The 24870-nt window shown below is 41.7% G+C and overlaps 1 protein-coding gene across 12 annotated transcripts in view; it reads right to left on the bottom strand.

Annotated features, from left to right (window-relative positions):
• Positions 1-24870, bottom strand: part of huwe1 (HECT, UBA and WWE domain containing E3 ubiquitin protein ligase 1) — a 42398-nt gene that overhangs the window by 14664 nt on the left and 2864 nt on the right. For 5 of the 12 annotated variants that reach the window (XM_077572325.1, XM_077572288.1, XM_077572332.1 and 2 more), the window contains exons 2-46: positions 21882-21928; positions 21731-21797; positions 19361-19459; positions 18991-19197; positions 18118-18270; positions 17944-18006; positions 17735-17812; positions 17593-17640; positions 17158-17505; positions 16438-16588; positions 16234-16361; positions 16018-16158; positions 15823-15928; positions 15599-15706; positions 15404-15505; positions 14158-14238; positions 13903-14009; positions 13530-13707; positions 13361-13452; positions 13077-13279; positions 12935-12992; positions 12671-12847; positions 12307-12552; positions 11981-12114; positions 11790-11902; positions 11533-11706; positions 11201-11417; positions 11006-11128; positions 10657-10894; positions 8923-9267; positions 8652-8774; positions 8473-8568; positions 8070-8339; positions 6891-7043; positions 6687-6814; positions 6474-6555; positions 5734-5910; positions 5093-5638; positions 4808-5003; positions 4560-4727; positions 3686-3834; positions 3525-3591; positions 1967-2190; positions 1658-1869; positions 1384-1566 (exon numbers count right to left, since the gene is read on the bottom strand). In XM_077572325.1, the coding sequence (XP_077428451.1) occupies positions 1384-1566; positions 1658-1869; positions 1967-2190; positions 3525-3591; positions 3686-3834; positions 4560-4727; positions 4808-5003; positions 5093-5638; positions 5734-5910; positions 6474-6555; positions 6687-6814; positions 6891-7043; positions 8070-8339; positions 8473-8568; positions 8652-8774; positions 8923-9267; positions 10657-10894; positions 11006-11128; positions 11201-11417; positions 11533-11706; positions 11790-11902; positions 11981-12114; positions 12307-12552; positions 12671-12847; positions 12935-12992; positions 13077-13279; positions 13361-13452; positions 13530-13707; positions 13903-14009; positions 14158-14238; positions 15404-15505; positions 15599-15706; positions 15823-15928; positions 16018-16158; positions 16234-16361; positions 16438-16588; positions 17158-17505; positions 17593-17640; positions 17735-17812; positions 17944-18006; positions 18118-18270; positions 18991-19197; positions 19361-19459; positions 21731-21775 (7037 nt within the window). In that variant the 5' untranslated portion in view covers positions 21776-21797; positions 21882-21928. Of the gene's footprint in view, positions 1-1383; positions 1567-1657; positions 1870-1966; positions 2191-3524; positions 3592-3685; positions 3835-4559; positions 4728-4807; positions 5004-5092; positions 5639-5733; positions 5911-6473; positions 6556-6686; positions 6815-6890; positions 7044-8069; positions 8340-8472; positions 8569-8651; positions 8775-8922; positions 9268-10656; positions 10895-11005; positions 11129-11200; positions 11418-11532; positions 11707-11789; positions 11903-11980; positions 12115-12306; positions 12553-12670; positions 12848-12934; positions 12993-13076; positions 13280-13360; positions 13453-13529; positions 13708-13902; positions 14010-14157; positions 14239-15403; positions 15506-15598; positions 15707-15822; positions 15929-16017; positions 16159-16233; positions 16362-16437; positions 16589-17157; positions 17506-17592; positions 17641-17734; positions 17813-17943; positions 18007-18117; positions 18271-18990; positions 19198-19360; positions 19460-21730; positions 21798-21881; positions 21929-22541; positions 22561-23006; positions 23151-24870 lie in introns of those variants that run through there. The other 7 variants (XM_077572339.1, XM_077572347.1, XM_077572297.1 and 4 more) reach the window with 5 other exon arrangements.

Genomic DNA, 24870 nt, shown 5'->3' with positions numbered 1-24870 from the left:
AAGTTTAGAGTGTGACTGTTTGAGGTTGGGAACAGTTGTCTTTTATACTGATAATGAGTTCAAATAGGTGTCATTAATACAGGTAAAGAGTTGAGGACAGAGGAGCCTCTTATAGGAGAAGTTAGAGGTCTGAGAGTCAGACATCTTGCTTGTTTTGTAGGTGACCAAATACTTATTTTGCACCATGATTTGCAAATAAAATACAAAAAAAAACCTAAAAAAAACGGACAATGTGATTATCTGGAATTGTTTTTTCTCATTTTGTCTCTCATAGTTGAGGTATACATATGATGAAAATTACAGGCCTTTCTCATCTTTTTATGTAGGAGAACTTGCACAATTGGTGCCTGACTAAATACTTTTTTGCCCCACTGAAAATAATGTGCATCTGCTCTTAAAAATCCACACTAATACCCCATCCCGATTCCCTATGTTGTTGGTTCCGCTATCATGATTGTGTGATGTTACCAGAAGAGTCATTCTGTATTTTTTTTAACAATGTTCATTTACTTTGACAACAGAAACTATTAGAATAATAGAGCCCTACTTATATATCATTGAAAACTTTTTGATTGATTTAAGACATTTTAATGTTAATTAAGGCCTTGTTTTTAAAATGCATGGATTCAATGCCTTTTATGAGTTCTCATGGATCCCTGGGAACCCTAATATAACTACCGGTAGTAAGAATATGATTATTGACAGTGTGAGGGCAACTGGTAACCAAATACAACTGACTGACTAAATACAGGAATAATTAATCGCAAAATGTTTCAGGTGGAGCCTAAAATGCACTATATTCTTTACAAATCAATTCAATTTGACATCTAATGTTTTGAACGTACATTGTACTTCCCTAATACAATAATACACTACTACACTAATATAACACTAAGAGAAAGGTTACGCAGCAGATTGAGCAGAAAAGCCTGCCGCCTGTCTGTTGGATCAGAGTAGCCAGTTAGCTAGGTGGTGGCTAGCACCTCGGACCGTGTAAAGCTCTGAAACGATATTCCAGCCACCAGCGGCTTTACGTGGATTGTGGCTCAAATATAAAAAGATGTTAGATGGAGTGTTACAAATGACAGTTGTCAGTTGAGCTGGTCGTAGTTTAAGCACGACAACTGACACGCCAACATCATTGCAGGGTGGAGAAAAGTGATTGATCATTCGGGACTTTCAAGTGTCATTTTTTATATTGCCCATTTTCAAATTACTGTATTCAAATTTAGCAGGGTTGTTAATCTTCTCAGTGGCATGTCTAATTTACATTTTCACTTTACAGAGACTTCAAAATAGACTGTCTGAAACTTTGAAGATCTGATCAAATGTAATGAAATAGAGAAGCGATACCATGGTGAACTTTGTGAACTAATCACATACCTGGACAAATCCAAGCTGTGAGGCACACGGGCCAAGTCACTGACCAGTCCTTTCTTGAGAAAAAGCCTTATGATATTATTCATGCCATTGTGTTGGGTCTTGGCTGCTGCTGTGCTATAGAAACTGGACGTGGAGGGACATGATTCCATGATGGTGCTGATTATGCACATTACTGCCTGAAGCCTGTGAGAGAGAGACATTTGGTTTGACATTGGCAAGTTTGAAACACCAATCAATGGCTAATACCAAAGTGCATATAACAAATCCCGCTTACCTAGCATGTTTTTCAGCACCTTCTGTCATTCCTAAAGCTCGACTAAGGGCTGCCTTCACCTCATTAACCAAAGCAGCCTGGGCATCGGTGCCAGTGCCAGCAGCTGCTAGGCTAGCAAGGAAAAGACGGGCCAAGGCTGGAGTGTCCTTGTCCTCTGAATTTTGGGTATGAGGCAGCAAGTGGTCAAGCACAAACGCTAGCACACTGCAATCCTATTAGAATAGAAACATAGTAAGTAAAGATATGTATTGTGATAAACGGATAGACACCACTAAGTGTTTTATCAAACCACGCAGATGTTGTACCCACCTCCTTAATAAGTTCTGACTGTCCTGCAGTGTAGCAGTAAGAGGCAATTAGTGTGGCAATGCCAACATAGGAGCGCACCAATTCAGCCAGTAGTCTCAGGATGGTGGAGGTAGGCATCAGAGGTTTGCTCGCCTTCACCTTTGCGGCTTTAGCCTCCTCTGAGCTGGTACTCTTCTCTCCCTCCTGTTCCTTCTTTTCCTCCCGCATCTCTTCAGGCGTGGAGGCTACAGACATTCATGCAATATATATTAAGTCTCGCGAAAATTAAATGACACCATCTAAAACAGAGGTGGGCATCGAGGGCCGCAGTCCTGCAGGTTTTGCGTGTTGCCCTTCTCCAACACAGCTGATATATGATCAGCTCATCAGCAAGCTCTGCATAAGCCTGATAACGATCCTGTTGATTGGAATCAGCTTGTGTTGGAAGTGAGAAACCTACAAAACCTGCAGGACTCCGGCCCTCGAGGACCGAGATTGCCCACCTCTGATCTAAAAGGTCTGTATGATTTTTTTTTTAATGCTACTTTTTGAGACTACTATTATAAATCATGTTTTTATCCAGGGTTTGACACTGCGACCACTTTTTCAGTGTGTGCTGGTAAATATTTTATCTGGTCGCACTAGCATAATGCTCCTTTCTGCAGTCTCACCGTTTAAAACATGGTTGAAAATAATTGTCTTTTCCTCCTGCACGGTCCTAGTGTCATGAGAGAACGCCATCTCCTTGGCCATAAGGAAACACCTCTACACTCCGACCACGCTCTGCTCCACTTCGACCGTTTTTCACAAATTATTTATATTGTATTATTCGGTTATTCATAGTGCCACAAAATAAGAGTGCTGGAGTGCACTCCGCGTCAGGCAGTACAGATGTAAACCCTTACAAGCTGCTAATTGGAAGCATTTAGAGCTTGCATTGTCTTCCCCCAGAAGACCTTTGTGTTCTACCTCTTCACCTGCTGCAGTGGCATAGAAGAAGAAATAGCAGCAGAAGGAGAACGTCATCTGGCTTTAAGGGAAAGCAAGCTTTTGGGAAGCAATACAAAATCAGATAAAGGCTCGTTTGTCCTTTCTGAATTTCAAATTTTTAAACGAAAAACAGGAGCTGACTCGTGCTGGAGACAGCAACACTGCATCTTTGTGGAATGCTTGCAACTTGTGAGTACCTTGAAAATTGTCCGACATTTGCAGTCTTCAACAATTCAAAAGTCAAATTTAAAGTTTACAATGACAAGTGATCCTAAATGCACACAAAACACTTTTTTGAAAGTGTAAATCGCAAATCAATTCTTGGATTTTTTTTAAGAAATCTCTCCCTATACTATAAGAGCTGGCCCCTATTAGTGGAACAATAATATTTACATTAGTATTTTCCAAATATATCTTACATCACCGGTGACCCTTACATCATAAAACAGTATGCCTATAAAGAGAACTATACATTAGCAAATATTGTCATGCTGTATTCTCCCCAAAGAAGGGGTGTGACAAAATCCTGTGCTAGTGCGACCAACTTTCTAGTGCTACCAGTGCAAAAGTTAGTGTAGAGCAGTGTCACCTTCTCCTTGCGGTGTGCCAGACTGGGACGATTCTGCTACAGCTCCATCCGCAGCAAAAACTTGAGTCTATAAAAAGGGTACCCGTTATTATCTGTAGGTTATCACTGCACCATCTGAAATGGTACTTATCAAAACAACAACGGGACTTGACAAAACTCACATTGATATGGAATGCAGGCTGGGAGTCAAAGTCACTGCCCTGTCGAGTGAGACGGTACTGTTGGTAAACATCATCACCGACATCCTGCAATATTTGGCACAGGTCCTGGCCACCAGGAACAGCTGTCACACGTTCTTCTGGACGTTCAGCTACAACCACAAAAATAACAAAATGTGTAACTAACAAGTTCAAATGACTGACACTGAATGTGATTAGACTAGGGCTGCAGCAAATGAATTATTCAGAGTCTACCGATCATGCCATCAATTCATTAATCAAATTAAGAACAATTTTGCATTAGTACTACACATTATGCATGCAAGCTGCAGTATCTGAGACTGAATCTGAGGGACTTTAAAAGGTATAGGCCTGACCTTATGGTTGCATTTTGGATGTTTGGATGGATGGCGCAGGTTAACTAGAATGCACCGGGTCTACACATTGATTCATTTGGGTTTCATGTTATATAAGGTATGATTCAGATAATGAATGAATGCGCTAAACTTATGTATTTATGTGTTTTTGTTTTCTGTGTTTTTGTAGTGCACTGGCGGGCGGCTGTGTCTATCCTTGACTGCTTGTGGGGGCATAACAAAACTACAGGTGGTAGCCTGTATTAAATTAGCTAACAATGTTTATGTCTTCTGTGTTGGCCATTGTAAGCATGCAGTTTTGTAAACGCGCTCTGCTTTGAAGAAGACAACGCACTGTTTCTTTTAAAAAGTACTTGAGTCTGGAAAAACAATAGCTTATTTGGAAAAATTATCACTGAAGCTTCGAGGCAAAGATTTTGGTTAGATTTGGTTTGTAATGGAATTATTTGAGCTATTCAATAATTTGATGCAGCTCTAGATCAACCAATGAAATATCTTACGTTCTTCTGGAGCATGATACGCAGCCAAGGCATTGAGCATGTCGTATATGACCTCCTTGATAGTTTCAGGAATAGAAGGTAGTGGGGACAATTTCAGAGGAGTTGTTTTCACCAGCTGCACAGCATTTGGCCCCTTAATACGAAGGTTTTCAAACTCGTCGTCAGAGGCTATGGAAACACAGAAAACAAACAATGAATACAGGTCAGGAAAATATACTGGCAGCTCATCGAAATCATAATACACCCACCTGTGCCAGCTCCACGAGGTGCAGGCAGAGCAATGCGGACACAATTGTTGGCAGTTTCAGCAAAACACTCAGGGTTACGGCACGCGGCAGGGCCCAGGACACGCAAGATATAATTAATTTCCCTTGATCCTAGGCTGCCCGACACCACTCCAGAGGTGGTACTACCTGCTCCACTAGTCACTGCAGATCTTACCACCTGTAGCAACAGATGAACACTTTTACACAACTCCATTTACAAAATATATTATTCATTGGGAAAAAATTAAGCACGATAACCACTCAAACCTTTTCCATAGTGTGTCGAAGAGTAGCTGGATCTTCTATGATGTGTCTGAAGAGCAGGGTAACAAGAGGTGTGAAGCCATTGAAACCAGAGGTTTGTGTCAGCCCAAGAATCATTCGAGTGCTCTTCAGCTCAGCAAACATCATGGCATAGTGGTGGTTTCGCGTCAAACGCAAACAGAGACGCAATGTAGCATGGAGGGTGTCTGGGTCTACCGGGACACTAATCATGCTGACACAAGCGCGAATGAGAACGGTGGTCATGTCGTCACTCAGGCCTACAATATCAGAGGCTTGCAAAGAGTCAGACTCCTGGGAAGATGCGGAGCCAGAGGTCACCTCCTTAAGCTGGCTGGAAACATCCTTGGGGGCACTCATTTCCACTGCTGTCCCAGTGTCAAGATCAGTCTGAGTTTCTTCTACTTTGCACCTGTCACCCTCTTCTCTCTCAGAGTCTGTGACGCATCCCGTCTTAGTTGCTTTGGGCAAGCGTGGAACTCTCTGAACAGTCAACATCACTGGCCTCCGGTTACCAGTCTCTTCATTAACCTATACCAAGGATTATTGTAGTTAGATTAAAAAGTAACCCTTATTAAAGCTCAAAATAAGTCATCCCATTTCTTGTACATTGTGTTGGTATATACCTGCACCATGTTGTTAAATTGAACTGTATATCGTCTGCGTCCAGCTGTGAAGCGAACACTGCTCTCCCCAGCCCTCCATGCAGAGTCAATAGTGCTGTTGTTGGAAGCGCTGTAACTGCACCAACGGCCTGAGCGGTCATCAAACCATCTCCAGTTATTCCCATTAGGCTGAAGATACTTAAGACAAATTAAAAGTGCATGGTATTAGTAGTATGTAGAGATGTACACAACACTGAACGATTGACAACGCTCACATTTACTTTAATTATGCAGGGTCCGACATTAACGGTGGCCCGGGGAAAACACACAATTGGTGGGCCACCCACAGCTCACAGATTTGACCCAACCAGTCCAGTACAAACGTAATAAATGTAATGAAATAAACACTTTTGCTTTTTTAAGATCTAATATTAAATATTTGGAGTTTTATCTACTTGACCAATCATCCCCCCCTCTTTTTTTTTTTTTTACCCTTGCTGCGCACATTTGACCTCCCCCATTCAATGCACATTGCACAATACATACTTGGATGGGTTTTGGCCGCTGAGACTACAGGCGTCACTATTTCAAACAATTAGGGCTACATACATAATTATGAATTTCATTAAGTATTTGCTTAAATCGGTGGAAGGGGCAGTGTCTGTTCTGGCAGACCCACCACAACTTGGCTCATGGTGGCCCTACCAAAAAAGGGCTTAATATCAGACCTGGCAAACATTTATTAAGCAACTGACTTTTACCTTGTTCATTTGTGATCTGCGCTTTGAAGATACTGCCATTTTCTCATAAAAGTCAATAATCAACAAGACTGGTGTAATCCACCTGCAGATAGTGAGCATAGTAAATGTAGAAACATGAGCAAGATTCAGCATTTGTGTTATCAGAAATAGGGGTGTTTGTGTTATGCAGTAATTCTTTAGGTCACAGGGTATTTGGAGCCCTTAGAAACTCACTTTGGCGTCTGTATGTCTTTCTGTTCTTTTGCTGCCTGCAGACAGGGCTGTACAACCTCCAGTAGCTTAATCAACAAATCCAGAATGCCACTCCTTTCTACTACTGTGGTACACATGAGCTTCAGCTCCTTCAGAGAGAAAAAGAGAGAGAGAGAATCCTGAGATATAGAATTAGCTGCACTGCTGTAAAAATAATCTAGTTACCTCAAACAACAACGTGAGCAGCAGAATTCGAGTGGCCAGCTTTGATGCCTGGGGGAGTGTGGCCATCTGTTTAGTCCATTCAGACACCGTCTTTGTGTCACTAGTAGTGAGAGGCACCGCTGCCTTGATCAACACATCAGCTGCATCCCACACCTATTAAAAAAATATATATATATATTAATATTTTTTGAAAAACGTTAAATCCGATCGGTTAAATAGTTTTGGTTCGGTCCGTCCCCGTTCTGTTCGGTCCTTTCACACAACTCTTTTCCCTCTCTTTATGAGCGCTAATCCATTACGGCGCCGTCCATGGTTACGGCGGCGCCTAAATATGTGTTATATCCTTCCAGACGCGTACGCTGCAGCCAATCAAATTGCAGCGGGTAGCGCGAGTTCTCAGGTTTCATGACGTATCGCGTCCTGAGCCATCGCTCATCGCTGCCATGTCTTTATTAATCCAACACAAGATTTGTGGTACATGAAACGGACATCGCTATGTTCATGAATTTCTTCTTTTTTACGGGAGTATGGTTTAACCCAAGGTCCAAGGATAATCGATAATAGCATAGCACACAGCTAGCCGACACTAGTAGGCCTATTGCGGAAACATAAAATATTGGTTCATGAAACAATATTTCATGTTTCCGCAATAGTAGTTATTACAAAAAAAAAAAAAAAAAAACGGCCAGCAGGTGGCAGCAGAGTATAAGAGATCAACCAGGGTCATGTTGCAAAAAAGCTATTTTCCTCAGTGTTTTAAACAGATTTGTGAATAATGATGTAACTTAGCTATATTCCAATGCTAATTGCTGCAAAACAGATAGAAATGTAGTTTTTTTAAAAGAGGACACTCTAATCTTTCTTTTGGTATGTTCCATGTTTTTATAGCAATAGAACACAATATTCAGTGGGCCTTGCAAAATCAGTCAAAATCCAGTAAAACAGCCGGGAGCGAAGGGGATTGCTTCAGTGAAAATGGGTGGGGGGTGAATGACTTAACTATTGAAATAGCTTCTTTTTTTTTTTATATAAATGAATTTGAGTCAAGCCTGTACCTAAAGTCGTGCCTTTCTGCCCTAAGCATTCTAGATACTTGAAGAAAGTACTCAGGAACACAAAGTTAGAACTACTAACTAAAACTCGAAGTGTAAAAAAATCATTAAGATTGAAATTACTGACCTGGTCGACGACCTGGCCAAGGATAAGATCTCTGTACTCAGGGCCACTCCTTTTGATCGCAGTCATCAGCAGGTCACAGAGCCGGTAGACCGTGTCAGGCAGCTCATCCAGAAGGTGGAAGCAGCCAGGGAGCATTGAGTCTGTGAATGTATGCAACTCCTGTGGGTCAAGGGGTTCAGCCTCCATGAAGCGCTCCAAGCAGCGTGCCTCTTCCTCCTCTGCTCGCTCCCTGGCTCTTCTGTCATCCTCCTCGCGACGACGTGCTGCTTCCTAAGTGATCATTTTATCAGCAACTTGTTAAGGTTACATATCAGCAACTTGTTAAGGTTACACATTCATGACATTTCCTCTACCGGCTAATTCTCAGGTATTAAATACAATTTGGACAGCGTGAAAGACACACCTCAGGGGAGTCGGAGCGTTGCTCCATGCTGACCTCCTGGCCTAGTGACATAGCAATTGCTCTCATCATTTGGTCCTCTTCAGACATGGAAAGATCCTAGATCAACAACAGAGATTGCCAGTGGCCTTAGTTTGAGTGATGATGACTTTAAAAGTTTGTTATTCGTGCCTAAAGATTACCCTTACTGCTCCCCCTAGGTGAGGAGGAGGGTGTGTAAGAAGATATTCTGTGGCTTGCTCCATGGTACTCGTGTTCAAAAGTGCCTCCATGGCATGCTCTCTTGAGAAACCCATATCCATCAGCTGAAATGTAAAACATGAAAAATGATTGCTCACAAACTGTGAAGAGTATCTAACGTCACAAAATTATACACACAAGATCTGAATTCCAGATTTGAACTTCCTACTTGCATGCTGACTCAAAGTGCCTCCAGAATAAAATCTGACATACCTGTGTAAGCTGCGCCTGATTAACCTGGGGTTCACGTCTAGGAGCGGAATTGGTTGATTCCTCAGCCGATCCCACAGCTGGCACTCCACCAGGTGGTGCAGTGGCTGCTGGTGTCTCTCCACTGGTTGTAGATACACCTGGAGCTCCACTTTGACCCAGAGAAGGAGGAGCCACCTCATCATCTGGACGTACTGTGCCCTCTCTCTCCTTGGCCAGTCGCTCCTGGATAACTGGCTCCCCCCGAAGGATGTGGCAAAGGATGGCCAGCATGGATTCAGCCATCCGGCCTCCATAAACTTTCAGTGGCTTCCTGTTCCATAGGCTACGGATGCAGCTGAATGCAGCCTAAAAGGGCAGGACTTAACGTTGGTTATCAACATCAACATTTGGACACAAAAACTTATTTTTCCTGTTGGCACAAAGTCAAAATAATATTTTAGTATGGATTGTACGATATCTGTACATGACTGATGAGGACGTGGTGGAGGACTGGTTAGCACTGTCTCACAGTGCAAAAGTTGGGAGGTTCAAATCCAGGCACCAGCCTTCCTGTGAGTTTGTATGTTCTCCACGTGCCTGTGTAGGTTTTGACTGAAGACTAAATTTTCCCAAGGCGTGAAAGCGAGTGTGACTGTTTTGTTTTGTCAATTTGTGGCCTGAGATTGGCTGCCGATCAGGTCAGGGTGTACCCCACCATTGGCCCGAAATCAGCTGGGAGAGGCTTTAACACACTTGTGACCGCTGTGAGGTAGAACGGTATAAAGAAAGGGTGGATGGATGGTGAATATTGGTAGCTTCTATGTGCTTTTAAGTGAATATCAATGACCACAACAATACGACTAAAAAAATTTGCTACTGTGAAAAGTTCCATACTTTTGTCGGTCATTTAAGAATGTGAAATATCTATTTTATATAGATTAATTATAAAGAGTGAAATATTGCAAACTTTTATTTCTTGTAATTTTGATGATAATGGATTACAGATCTGTAAACCTGTAACTCACTGCAGCGTTTCCATTATATTCGTTCAGCAGTGGCGATGCGCTGCTCCTAAATCCGACCCACCGCTCGCTCCTCCGAGCCAGCAAAAAAGAAAAGAAAAGTGCACTTTCTGTGTGCACCGAGTTCCGGAGACGTTATCCTTCCAGTCAAACACCGGGGCAAATTTTGCTGTGCCAACATGCGTTTCTGATTGGTGGGTGGGTTTCACGCTCCTGGTTGGCTGCTTCCTCGAGTCACTGTGAAGGGCTCCGTATGACGTGTGACTTTGGAGCGCATTGCCACGCAAGCAGGGAGTAAAGGCGGAAGAGATCGAGTTGATACTGTATGTAATCGAATGTGGAGATTAAACGAGAAAGTGAATAAAAAGAGATAAAATAAAACACCAGACTGTGTAACCCGTCTCCTGCAGTTCAATTGGTTGTTGAATAATGTACTACCGAACTCACTGTATTGCTCCTGCATGCACAACAGGAGCATACCGTTTGTTTTAACAAGCATGTGCGCAATGCGGTGCGCGTATAACTTACATTATATACAACACCCCCCCCCCCGCGTCGAGCGCCATTGTTGACAAAATTCTTAGCGGAAGCACTGCACTCAGAAAATATTGTTACCTTCTTATACAATATTTTGACACTAACATGATGTGTAATTTTATTCAAGTTAAAAGGTATATGTGAGCCGGTACTTAAAATTTGAATTATTTGCATTACACAGCTAAGGTAAACTTACCTTCTGGGTTACTATGAGGAACCGAAGTGCACTGAACTGGGGCGTGGTTGGTGTGACCCCAGGCATCTTTGCTGGCAGGGAATGTGGAGAGTCCAGCACAGTGCTTGGATTTACCATCTTCTCCACCAGCATCAACCAAGCATCCAGGAACTCCCCTGTCCCATCTGGTAACTCAGTATGCTCCAGACCCTCAGACACAGGAACCTTTCCACCCATTGACAGGGCCCAGTTGAATGTCCTTTATATATAATAAAAAAAAAAAAGTTAACACAAACGTTGAAATTCATGTTATACATGATAATACATTCAGTTCAATAATATGATTGAGCTCTTTGCTCAAATAACTTACTCAAATAAGGCATCATGTCCACCTGAGCAGAAAAACTTTTGCAGCATGAGGTGGTACGGATACTTCCTCTCATCAAACAACATAGGAGATGTGAAGCCAACAGAGCAGATGAAGAATGTCAGCCTGTGAGCACAAGAACACTTAACTCAATAACCACTTGTTAAGCTACATAATGTGTGAGGAAAAATGTCTTACCTGAAGCGAGGTGTCGGCGTGTAGGGTGGGGGCTGCCAACTCAGACCCTTGGTGAGGAGCTTTGTAAGAGCAGAGGCAGTGGCTCGGGCAGCAGGCGTGGGTGTCGTGCCTGTGCTTGTGGCATGGTGGGACCGACGTTGACGCACTGGGGAGCCAACACACAACTTCACGAGCAGGCCAAACAGCTCAGCAAGTGCCCTCCCCAAACGGGATGATGCTGAAGACAGAAAAGATGTTAGTGAAAGATTATATACGGTACTTATTGCAGTAAAGCTCAAACTGTTGAGAAGCTTGGATACAAAACTTAGTATGCGCTATGAAAAAGGACTCACCTGAGAGCAGGGGTTTTATTTGTTTAATGCGTGTGGCCATTGCCGGGGTAAGCTTGGACTTGGCCTTAGGGTCTGTTGAGGTGGGTTCATCTGTCTCCATGGGAGCCAAGCTATCACCATCTAAACCCATGCCTTCCAATAGTCCGCTACTGGAAGGCTCTACCACCTCAGACTCTATTGATAAAGGTAGATGACAAAATGTGTTTCTAAGATGTACACAAAAACTGAATTTTAGATGAATTAAATTACTATGTTACCTGTTCTCCTGGAGCCAGGGGTTGTGGTAGTTGCAGCACTAGTAGAAGGTTTCTCCTCTTTGGGTAAGAGTTTCTGCATGTCCGCTTGTCCAAACTCACAGCCTGGAGGCAGACTGTTAAAGACAAAAGACTTAGACTGGCAATAGTGGGCGCAATGATACATTAAAGGAGATAATTAATAGTAAATATACCTGTTAGGTGTGCAAAGGGAGAGCAAAACAGTACTCTCCCACACTAGTGAACAATAGAGCTGACTCAGCTTGTTGAGAACACTCAAACCCAATTGGGATCCCCACTGATTTACTGATATTGCTCTTATCTCACTCTGTTGACAAATAAGACACATTCAGAGACATTATTACACAAACACAAAATCAAAACATAATTCATACAGTAAACACAGTTTGCTATTGAAACAGCTGAATAAACTGGTGTAGGGGAAGGGGCACTACACTGAACAGCTTGGTAAACATCACAGAGGGAAAGTGACCAAATAAACTCTAAAATCCATATTTACCTGTCCTACGCGACAAGTGTGGACAAACATTAGGATGTAGGCGTGCGCTGCAGTAAGTGCATGTAGCAGTGGCGTGGCACGAGCCGACAGTGTGGCGTCAGTAACGTGGCCAGCGTTCGCCAGCTCCCTCAGAAGAACAGATCCACCGGGAACCTCAATTGGCCGATGTAGGGGCTCCAGAGATGTTAGAATAGTGTCGAGTTGGCACAATCCCTCCTGAAGTACTTTAGGCTCATGCGAGAGAGTCTTCATAAATAGAATGACAAGAGGAAGTATGCTCAGGATGCCAGTTAAAATGGTTCAATTGTTGGATGCCACTGATAAATAAAAGGAGGAAAGTAAATCAAGTTAATATTCTACTCACCAAAATGGACTTGCACACACCAGCGACAGCTTGGCAGGCTGCTGAGGTGGGAAAATCTATGGGCAGGTTGGGCAAGCCCAGAATAGAGACCAGAGGTAGCAGCCCTTTCTGGTTTACAAACTCCTGACAGTGGTCATCCGTCGTATTGTTGCTAAGTATGGATTCAACAAACTTCATCTAGAAAAAAAGGCATTACACTTCAACAATGGTTTTACAGTAAAAAAAAACAAAAAAACAAGATTGTACCAAAGTCTCAACACTAACCACATTCAAAATGTAATCCATTAAAGGAATAGGTATCCGCTCCTCAGTTCCCACCACCCTGAAAGAAGGTACATGGTATAATGACAACGAGTGACAAACAATAAGTACAAACTGAAATTTAAACCAATCAAGTGGCACTGACTGTCTGTTGCTCTCTGCTTCCCCCTGCTGCTGGCTAAATGTGTGGAGGGCTTCCTCTTCCTCTTCATCTTCACTTGACGCTTCTTCAGCAGCATGGCTTGAGCGTGCTGGTGGCACAGCCACAGTACCATCAGCTTTCTGGATAGATGGTTTCTGGCAGACATACTCTGGAGCTCGGCCCAAATTGCATATCTCCTCCAATAACTAAAACAAGAATTTAACTTGGATTAGAATGCATCGGCAGAATGATTTGACAAAGGAGAAAGCTGAAAAACTCAAAACTACCTTAATGATTGCAGTAGTAGCATCTGTCTTCAAAGTTGGTTGGTGTCTCATTAACTCATCTACAGCACTTCCCAAATTTGATGCAGTGTCCCCTGCAGAGGGAGACACATGTATCACTCAAGCAGGCTACTAAAGCACCAAAAACAAATAGCGTCAGAGGAGAACTCACCCAATGGATCAGAACTGCGTCGCCGTCGCATGGCAGGTAGGTAGTCAGGGGACAAAAGCACTTTGAAGAGGCGCTCAAAGGGCTGACACTGAACAAAGGACAAGAGTCCTCGGGCATTCAGGCACAAGGCACTGAACACATTAGGGAGCGATCCCAAGACCTCACGTGTAGCAGGAACCTAAATAAAGTGAAAGATTACAAACACATAGTAAAGGACATCAACTCAACTATTGCATGCACTCGCAAAGACAATGTGATCCCAGTTATTTTGAGCATCTTTAAGTTTGCTAGAGGCTCTAGAGCCTAACCTAACTGGTAACGAAGGTATTTTTTTTTTTTAATTTTTCTCTCAAAGGAAGTTGCCAAAACTCACATCTTTGATGAGCAGGGCATGGAGCATAACATCAGTGAGACCGTTGTCCTGCAGGGAGGAGAGCAGGGATGGCTCCTGGAACACAAACACCGTCACAACCTCGGTTGCTACAAACCCAAAGAGACAGGAGAAAGAAAAACAGCATTATTATGGTTTTAAAACAAGCAGTAAAATGGCAACACAAACAACGTATTTTCCAGGAGATTCTACGTCTCTCATCATAAAACGCCTTCAGAAGTGCAAACAAGAACTCACCAAGAAGGAACAGTGATGGTCCATAATATTCTGCATTACTGATGATGTGCTTGAGTGAGGTAGGCAAGGATCCATCCATGACTTGTAGGAAAAAATAAACATGATCACAAACATCATCAGCAGAAAACTGCATGCAAGTAATTTTTTTTTTTTAATAGATGGGTAAATTAAAAACAGCCTTTTTTCCACTGAACACAATCTATTTTTAATGTTTAAATAAAAAGTAGAATATTTAGTATGTTATGTTAAAATAAATATTACAATTATTTTTGTTTTAATTCTTAGTCAGTGTGTCTCCACATCACTGGTGAGCTTTTTAAAAAGTTTTAGAACAGATCCATACGCTACTTACACCAATCACAAAAAGTTAGGGATAATTGGCTTTCGGGTGAAATTTATGTAAAATGACAAAAGTTAACACTACAGTGATATCACATCATGAAAGTAGGACATTTAAGTAGAATGATGCACCGGTGATTTCCTCATCTCAAACAATTAATTGAAAGAAAAGTTAACAAAAATGGTGGTTACACCACAACCAAAAATGTCAACGTCTCAATAACTCGTTATGTGCCATTGAGCATCAATTACAGATTGACAACGACGTCTCATGCTGTTCACAAGTCGACTGAGACATGGCTCAGGAGGGCTGCTCTTCTTGAAGGGCAGCTCTCGGGTCATTGAGATTCTGGGGTGCAGAGTTTCCAGCCTCTAACATGGCGACATATCTGCTCCCACAGGTTTTCAATCAGTTTCAGGTCTGGAGAAAGTGCAGGCCATTCTATTTGAGGGACACCAGTCCCCTCCATGAGCTGGAGCATTGTCGTTTGTGAATTTTGCCGTTAACTCCTCCTTAGAGAACAGCAACTTGTGCAGAAAGTACTGAAACATTTAACAGTTGGACATATGCATTCGAAAGCTCAGAGAAGGTCACATTAAGTTCACCTGTAAACGTTTGAATGCATTTTAGGCCCATCCTGAAATTTCACCTGAAAGCCAAATATCCCCAACTTTTGTGAGTAGTGTATGTTGTCCTTGAGGTTAACTAGTACCAGCTGCCATTTTTTTTTAAAGGGCGATGCATATTGACAAAAAAAAGTATCAGAGTAAGTAATCTGGAGTTAGCACCTTCTTCTGTGCTTATTTAAACTTTTTAAAACCACGGAAAACCATCAAACTGGTAAATCAGCCCATGCCAAGTTCAGAATGCCTTGATCTGTGGCTTTGGATGAAGAGGATGACTCACCATGGCGGATGCCATCAGAAAAGGCAGGGTCTTGGATGGCTTTCTTCAGGAAATTTAGCATTGATTTTAACAGAGCTGCCCTTTGGGGAATACATTGCACGCCTGCAAAAAAGGTCATACAAATAGTTTTAATATTTCAAAAGTGCATACATTATATTGTATTGTATATTATTTTACAATGTATTGTGTGTCTACCTGCACGGGGCGTGTTTGTAGTACTGCTCAATGCTTTCTGCTCCACTTCCGGTCTGGAAGCAGAAGATGTTGATGGCCCAGGGCTGCTTTCCATGGCAACCTCAGACGCTGTTTAATTTTAATTATAATCTATTAGCATGTTATGTTAAATTCAAATGTCAAATCATCAATATCTTGATCTTCTATATTCCATTTTGGAAAGTGATTCATTGTAGATGACTTACTCTCCATGTCTGTGTCCATGTCTTCAGACTCGACAGCAGGCCTTGGCCTTCGCATCTTTGGCTTAATGACAAATGGGCACTCTTTCCTCGACAGGTCCACCTCATGCTACGCGAGACAAATACCGGAGAAGGGAATGGGTAAGTATGGATATTAAGGTTTCACTGATACTACATGTCAAACTTGTGGGTATCAACCTCTAGCCTGCAGATGAAAATGGAAAGGCCACTGTGTGACTGGAAGGCAGCCATGTCAAGGTTGGTGATGAGGTCCACGACCCGAACTGCTCTTGTTACAAAAGTGATCTGGTCCTGCTCATCTCCCAGAAATTTGATCACCTGCAAAGTCAAATCGTGACGTAAAAAGGGGAACGGCTTTGATAAGAGATGTAGGTACACAGCAGCAGTGTCTACCTTCAAGAGTGCTTCCATCATTCCACAAGAGACAAGGGCTTCACCTCCAGCATCATAGCTGGCCAAATGATAGAGGAAAGAAAAGAGTGCAGTGGCAAACTGATGCGGGTAAGGTTCCATCAAAGGATCTGAGAATGAGAGGTTAAAAATTAAGACGCCTTAGTATGAGATGTCAACGCAACTGCTACCAAAAAGGACACTCACCAATCATTGCCTGTATACAGTTGCGCACCAACACAGGCAAGAAGCCATGGTAGGAGGCGGTGCCGGTGCAGTCAATGATGTTGGAAAGCTTGGGCGTTCTCTCCAAATGGACAATGGATGTTAAAGTGCGCAGAGATGCAGCCTTGATATCCTGAAAGTCAAACAGCGTGTTTCAAACTAAAGCTGAATTTATCAATCCCTGCGTGTCTTGGCAGAGGCGTTACATGAGAAAAATAATACAGTGTTGCCTTGAGAAACGAGAGACATGACAAAAGAGTTCTGAGATATGAGTTTTTTTTTCTTTGCAAACCAAAATCTGGGATACAAGCATGGTAGTCCTAGTGAACGCAATTCAACTCAGCAGCAGTTTGGCACACAGTGAACTATTATTGTTATTACTACTATTATTGTTGTTGTCATGATTCAAAAAAACATTTACTGTCAAATTTGTGTATTTAAAACAACCACATAATTTCGCTTTACAGTTTGCAATCTTAAAGCTTACACATAATGGGAAACACCAAAGACAGCAACACATGCAGAGAGACAACATACAGGCTAATATTCTTAGACCTCTCTAAAAAACAACTAATACTAGATTACTGTAGAGTGACGTTTTGAGATACATGTATTATATGACTTTGGCGCATGGACACGTAACAAATCAAAGTAGCATCTCAAGACATCACTGTATACCATACAAAGCCATCTGTCACTTACCACAAGCTGTTTGTCTGTAATCTGTAATACATCCACCAGCTCCTCTATCAAGCCGTTGTACAGAATACTGTTAGTGGACTCACCAAGTGCATTTGAATACACTGCAAAAACAAAGAAAAAGGGTGCAATTATAAACTGAGGTCCATTTACACGGTTCTTAATCTGAAGGGATAACCCACCCAGTATCGAGATGGCGTGCAGTCTGGCCTGCACGGCCTGCAGCCTCTTTTTGTGATTTGAAAAACCATGAGCCAGACGAATGTGTGTGAAAAGCAGTGTCTGCTTGTCTTTAGGTATGTTGTACATGACTGTGAGTGACTCCATGATCTCAGATGGACTGTCTGAAATCTGAAAGAGAAAAAGGAAGTACCATGTTTAAAATGAAGTTCTACTTTATCACTACTGTGTTGATTCTGTAATTCAGTAAGTGCATACCTTGTCAAGTTGCTCAATATGAATATAGTGTAGTGTGTTACTGCTTGTCTGTTGAAGATCAAATATTTAAAGATATGGTTAAAATTGACCAAGGCATCTCAGAAATGTTTAATAGTATTGCAAAGCATTAATTCGTCTTTACCTTCCTCTCCACTTTGACCTCGGGAGCTGGTTCAGCATAAAACTCAAAGTGCAGTGTGGTGGCACTGGGCGGATACTTCTGGTCAAGCACCATTGGGAGAGGCAGTCGGGTGGGGGGGTTATAAATTGTGGTTAAACAAAATATATTATGTTTATAAAGGCAAAATCGTAAAACAGCATGTATGAAATTGATAATTTACAAAAATTTACCGTCATAAGGAGATCCCTGCAGCACTCAGCCAGGCCAAAGCCATTTTCTTTTCCTCCCCAGCTCTACGGAGGAGCCCAAAGAGAAAAAAACTGTATATTAGTTTTCTACTCAAGGCACAAACTAAATCATCCTGTCAAAACAAACAACAACAAAAATCTTAACATGTACTCAACCTCAGCCAGATGTTGCAGACGTGCCAGGAGAGGTGTTCTTTTGTCAGATCCTAGTCTTGTGATGTAGTTAGACCGCTTACTGAACACATACAGGAGGTTCAGCACAGACAGGACCACTTGCATGTCACATGACGCCAGCAAGGTTGTTAAGTGCTGTAAAGGAGGAACAGATAAGCAAATAGTTTTTCTTATGTGTTATTGTAACATGTGCATGATGCGTGGTAACGGTAGGGGTTGGAATGCCAGTTTATCTTGAAATATTGCTAGACTTGGCCTACAATAACAAAGCAGTGATTAAAAGATTGGAAGCTAAGATGCGTCACAATACACACCAGATTCCAAATGATCATGCAAGGATGTTTGTCTTTCCGATTTTTATATGAACACTTGAATCGTGGATTACGCCTCGATTTTTATATGAACACTTGAATCGTGGATTACGCCTTGCCGTCTATTGAACCCTTTATATGCAATGCAACAGAAATTTTAGCGTGCCAACCATTTGATAAAGAAGGTGAAAAACATGATACAGCCATTCAAAAAAGAAAGTCGCAAGATTAAAAAAAATGGCTCCCTTCCTCTCCCCTCATCACAGTCATCTATACGCCATCACGAGTTTTCAATGAAGGTTAAGTGAGTAAAATTATAATTTATCCTCATAATTAGTCATTAATACTTTATTTCAAATTGGATGTAAAACTACATTTAAAAAGGTAGATTCCCGACTAGATTAATTGGATTTACATTATTTCCAACAGAAAATTTGCTTAGGTTTTCCTACAATTGGGTTTTAGTCTGAATTTCTGTAACAGATTGATCATGAAATTAAAGTTCCTGTCCGTGTCCGTTCAAAATTTTCCAATCAAAACTTACCTCTATGGAGCTGTAAAGATGCCGGGAAAAGCTGTACTCAATGAGCAAAGCCGTGAAATTGAGCACTGCCAATAGCAAGGCTTTGCCCTCACTGTTGTCTGGCCGGTCACACACCAGCAGCCATGACATGTTCTCCACTGTCTGGCCTGCATCACACAGAATGCCATCGAAGCGGTCCAGCAGATCCACCCAGTGGTACAACTCGCACTATCAAGAAAAGACAAGAAAGAGTTTTACAACCTTTGACTCACCAATGGTCGAAATGAAACAAATTAAATGAGTTTCTAAAATGTACCCACACTATGAAATTCATGGAATGCAACTCAGTTTGGCCTTTCGCTTTCCAAAGAAATGACAGTTTGAGACTTACCTTGCCAATATTCCAGGTCTTGATTTGCTGTAGTTCAATGAGCAATTGATAATCACAGCATTCTTTCAGCTTCTCTATGAGTATCCTACAGTCAGCGGGCTGTACATTTGGAAAAGGCACAAAGTTAAAGATGGAACATGTACTGTACATTTGGACAGAGTATTAACCAACGTGATTTTCATGCATGTAAAAGGCAAAGAAAACTAACTTGACTACGCCGGCAATTATATAGTATATTCAATAGTGGTGCAACTCTTCAAAACAAGCTAAGTAAATCCTAACTTTTGACTGTTCTTCAATTCTAATAGATTTTAGTCAATGAACAAAAACTAATATTTTTCATTAGGCTAGTACACACAAAATGCCATTTTAAACAAAATATATATTGTAGCAATATGATTTCGAAGCTGCATTTCAAGATGAACACAATCAAGGCTCTAACTTTACTTTAGCTATGTTAAAGCTTAAAAAAAGTTTTTTTTTGCCAATAAGTAATTTCATTCAGTTGTTAAACATTTCTGCTTAATGCTCCAGAACCAGCTGTGTTTAGTACCTCAGGACAGATAGACCGATATGTTTTTTTCAGGGCTGATACCAATGCTGATTATTAGTAGTCAAGGAGGCCGATAACCAATATTTGAAGCCGATATTCATCTTCAGTTTAAAAAAAAAAAGGGGGGGGGGTTATTGGCATCAACCTTTTTTTAAAATACAAACGCCAATCTTGACTCAGTTGTAATGTCTTAAAACTTGTTTATTGAACATTTTTTAAGACTTTTCAAAATGTATACGTTTTATTTATTTATTCTATCTTAGACAATTGGCAGCCGTTTCAATTTCTATCGAAGGATTCAGAAAGCTCCCAAGGTTATTAGTACGTCTTAAAAAGGTAATTGGAAACTTAAACAAGTACCATAGCTCTCTATAGTTTTCTACAGTAAATATTTTTTCCCCAAAATGTAAAAATACCTGAAATCTTAAACTTTCACATTTATTTGGTTCAGAAGGTTCCAGGGTTAGCAGCATCTCTTATAAAGTTAACTGAAATTTTAAATAAGTAGCCCCATGAGATTAAAATTGTTTTAGGTTATATCAGCCGTCAGATTTTAAAAGAGGCAGATGCCGATATTCATCAAAATGCCCAATATCAGCACAGATTATTTATCGGTACTCTATCCCTATACTTGAGAGCTGAAGTCTGGGATACCCAGAAGTAATGCATTGCTTTCCCTGCCCTACAGTAATAATATCATATATTGTTAATATTTTTTATTTATTTTTATTTATGAGCAACGTGCTCCCACAAGCTAGTCAACAAGCGGCACAAGTGCAATCTACGTGCAGTCTGGACACCAAGAGGTGAATACCACCCGCCGTGACTGCATCTGGGAAAGTCTGAGTCTTCCTGTTGTGCCGCGCTAAGACTACATGGTCGTAACCCGATTTGGACCCAACAGACATGTCACAGACGAACGGTTCACTGTCGTGACATCGTTTTGAGTTGCTAAACAAGTATCATTAATTCATCTCATTGGTAAAGTGCAAACCGCTTTATCCCTAGCGGAAATGTAAATTAACTATTACCAACTGGAAGAGCTCAGCCTCTAAGGATTTGGTTTGGCAGGGAACAGTTTAAGAATCTCTGCAACTCTCAGAAGTCGAGGTTCCAGTTTGTTTCCCAAAGGCAAACACTTAATCAGAAGATTCATTTTGTTTTACTATGAAGCTGCAAACAGCATAATCACCATATTTTTCAGATTATGAGTTCCCCCCATAGTTTGGCTGGTCTTGTATATTAAAATTAGAGTTCGGCACTACAGCCCAAATGTCTATCAACTAACTTGTGGTGACTTTCTTTTTGGTGGTTAGCAAATACTTTTGGTGCATGACTGCCGGTGGCCAGAATCTGGAGGTGGTAATGCACCAAAAGTATTGGCTAACAAAACAAAATAAATTAAATTAGAATAAGTAGAAGTACAAGAAAAAAAATTGAAGAACAAAAACAGCAAGATGATGAAGATGAAGGTAGTAGTAGTAGTAGTAGTATAGTAATGCATTACCACCGGCGGTCACATTCAAAGAACGACTGTTTTAAAATACATTTCCCCCAAAAATGTGATTTAGAGTCTGGAGTCAAGTATATATGCTTTTATCTTCATGATTTATTTTTTTAATGGTGTGACATACTACAGAGTGACTTACAGTCCAAAAATTTGACATATGATCATTTCGCCCTATGAAAATATTAGATCGCTATGCTGTACGTCTAACATGATGTAGTTCTGACACTTAGTGCAGATATCTCAATTTCAGTCAACACCGACCGGTATTACTAGAAATTATCCCACACAAATAATCAAGCATACTCACAGCTTCTGTAGGGGTTTTCTTTAACTTGCTTCTGTCCACCTTCATGGTTGGTGTTTATTAGAAGCTCCTGTTGAAAACAATACATATTAATACATACCTATTGTTTTTTACACAATCTTGCTACAATGTATGTAATTTCAGGTATACGTACAGATGGTTTGAAAACGGCCACTTAACGGCATGTTTGTGTCACTTCACCTAAAAGAGTATTGCAAAAAGCAAACCAAAAACATTTAGCAGCAGGTTTGAACTGTACACAATTATTGCACTGTTTGATTATGTCTTGTTCGACTGTAGCATACATCTTAAGACTTATTAGAAAAACAATCAGGTAATTCTAGAATGTTTACAAACCACTCAACTGGCAGGGGCAGTGTTGTCAAGGGAAATGTGTACTTAAGCAACACATACAATTATGAGAAAACGTAATTAAGTTTATAAGTGACTGTTGGGAGTCATCACAAAGCAAACTCCCAGAGTCCATTAGCCGGTGACAAGCTAGGAGCACACGGCGACCGGTAAAATAGACGCGAGACGTCGCCTTCGACTGGCCTCGGAATTCAAATAACGTTTATTGTCCTGTCCGAGTGGTATGATTCTAAACTGAATGGTTAGTCCACAGCTGACTTGACCACCGCAATCACAAACACTAAACGCTGACATCTTAAAGTTGGAGCTAGGTGGCTACGTAGCTAAGTAGCATGCTAACACCAGCCTGACAATTATTATGAATTCGCGAACGTATACGGCGGCCACGTTACCCTTGCAAATGTATAGCGTGTTATAAAAACATCCGGCACGACAAACATACTTGGTAGGAGCTAAGTCCACATCCACATTCAAAGCACGAGCAATAAATAAAAAGCGCACGGCGAAACATTCGCTGCGGAGTTGCTGTTAGCTTGTGTCGCTTTCAAGTGTGTCGAGATACACACTTCAAAGCGCCCAAATCATCCAAGACTGCGTACAAATCGGCCAAATCACACAAAGGACGAGCGTGTGCTTAGCCCGGAAACGATCTTGGGCCTAAAATAAAACCGTATCTTTTGAGCCATCCGAATCGCAGCTGTCAATCCACAACTAGGAGATTCAGCACAACATCCTGACCTGACACCCTCCTAATTTAGGTCGGGGCTGCGCAGGCCGAGAAAAAAGCCCGCAGTTCTTTCTCGGGTCCATTCTCGCCTCACGGCAACAACAGTGCTCGGGTGGCCGCGACGATTACATGCGGGTTAGGTGAAATATGTCCGGCGTTTGCCATGGCTCAGTTTCTTACCCTGACTCATCAGACTGCCGTAGCACGCGCTAGCTAAGATGGCCAGCTACTGCTAGCGAGCAGCACCAACGCATAGAGCAACTCGCTGAATCATTGTCGTCACACTGACTGACACACACTTGGGCTTCTCGCTTGACGCTCGGAAGAAAAACACAAGAGCGACAGCAACGGGCTCAGCAGGCTCGGCATAGAACCGTGATCGTTCGTATGGTCTGTGCGTGCGTGCGTGTGTGTTTAACCACGAGTGATGTTGCCCGCGCGTGTTTATACCACAGCGCCTATGTGGGTAGTGTGCAAAAACTGAATACTATAATGACAAGGCTCTGATTAGACGCACTATTCGGAGTCATTTCAAGAGAAATTGTCCCCAACTGTAAAATGTAAGTGTAATAAGTACTTATAGGTAAATGTGAGTGGTTGGAATTCTCCTTTGAAACAATTGGAAATTGTATTTTTTAAAAACTGACTTGGACCAATCAGATGCAACCTTAAATTTGCATCGCTTCGAATAGTACCTAGGGCCATATACCATCACAAAATTCTAGTTATTACAATTAGCTAAGAATACACTGAGCTTGATTATTTTGCCACATGAAAAAAGCAGTTATTTCATTAGATACTAAAAAATGCTATTTTTTCAGGTACATGCTAAATATCTCAATATCACAATATTCAACACCCATATTTCCTGTTTTTTTCCCCCCAATATCGTGCAGCTCTACCATCATCATTTGAATGAAACAACTACGCCAGCAGCAATGTCGCCATGGCGTCCATTTGAAAGTTCGACAGCACAAGAGAAAACGTTTTGTGAACAGTGTGACATACGTTTAACCTTGCCGGCAAGCTGAATTCTCGCGGTATTTGTTCACAAAAACTACAAGAACGCATCTTTACTGCTCCCGCTGATACGTTCGCAACCAACCTTTTTTAGGTCGGACATGCAGCTGTGTGTGACCAAACCAGGAAGCGCTAACGCCGGGGGAAACAAATAGTGTTGTTCCAATACCGTTTTTTTGGCCTCCGATACCGATACCCATCTTTGCAGGATCGGCCGATGCCATATTGATACCTACGTTTTGGTCCAGAGCATTCAAGGGCCAATAGGATATCTTGGCTCGACATGCATCGAACATGTCACACATCAGTGAATGCCGAGCACGAGCAAGACACAAGATGCTGCATCCAACGTCCTATATTAGCATCGGAATTAATGGTATCGGCATGTTACTTGTTAGTACTCACCGATACCACCGTTTTAATGCAGTATCGGGGCCTCTGCCGATACCATTATCGGTATCGGAACAACACTTGAAACAAACAAACCTAACAGACAAATGGACGCTGCAATTAATTCTGTTCTCACAGAATGGCTCACTGTTTCCTTGTTGAATGTTAAACAGCGAGAGGCACTCATGCATTTTCATCTGGTAATAATGTTTGTGCCCCCCCCCAAGACTAGACCAAAGACGATATTTTCATCCGTTGCTGTGATTGGTCAAAAAAAGCGTGCACAAGATACCGCTTCGTCCAATTAGCTCGAAGTATTGTACAGCAAGTCCCTCCTTTCCCCGAACGGATCTAACGAGTGCAGTTCTAGATTGATCATGTGAAGAACTCCCTTGGGTGAATCACAATTAGCAATCTGGCTTGTGGGGTTAGCCTACATTTTCAGATTCTAAATGATGAGTATTGCAAGCCGGGGGGATCCCATTTGACAATATTTGTGTTCAGGTGTAGGTGAGTGGGTGCCAGAAGCCCTTAGCTGTAACATGAATTTGATCTTGCCAAAATGTCCGTTAGCCTACTCAATTGACTTATTTCCTGTCTGTTCATTTTCCCACTGTTGTGAACGAAGCAATAA

This window comes from Vanacampus margaritifer, chromosome 1, assembly GCF_051991255.1.
Source record: "Vanacampus margaritifer isolate UIUO_Vmar chromosome 1, RoL_Vmar_1.0, whole genome shotgun sequence".
In the NCBI taxonomy this organism is placed as follows: Eukaryota; Metazoa; Chordata; class Actinopteri; order Syngnathiformes; family Syngnathidae; genus Vanacampus; species Vanacampus margaritifer.
The sequence above is the reverse complement of the archived record's forward strand: the minus strand, read 5'-3'. Positions and strand labels throughout refer to the sequence as shown.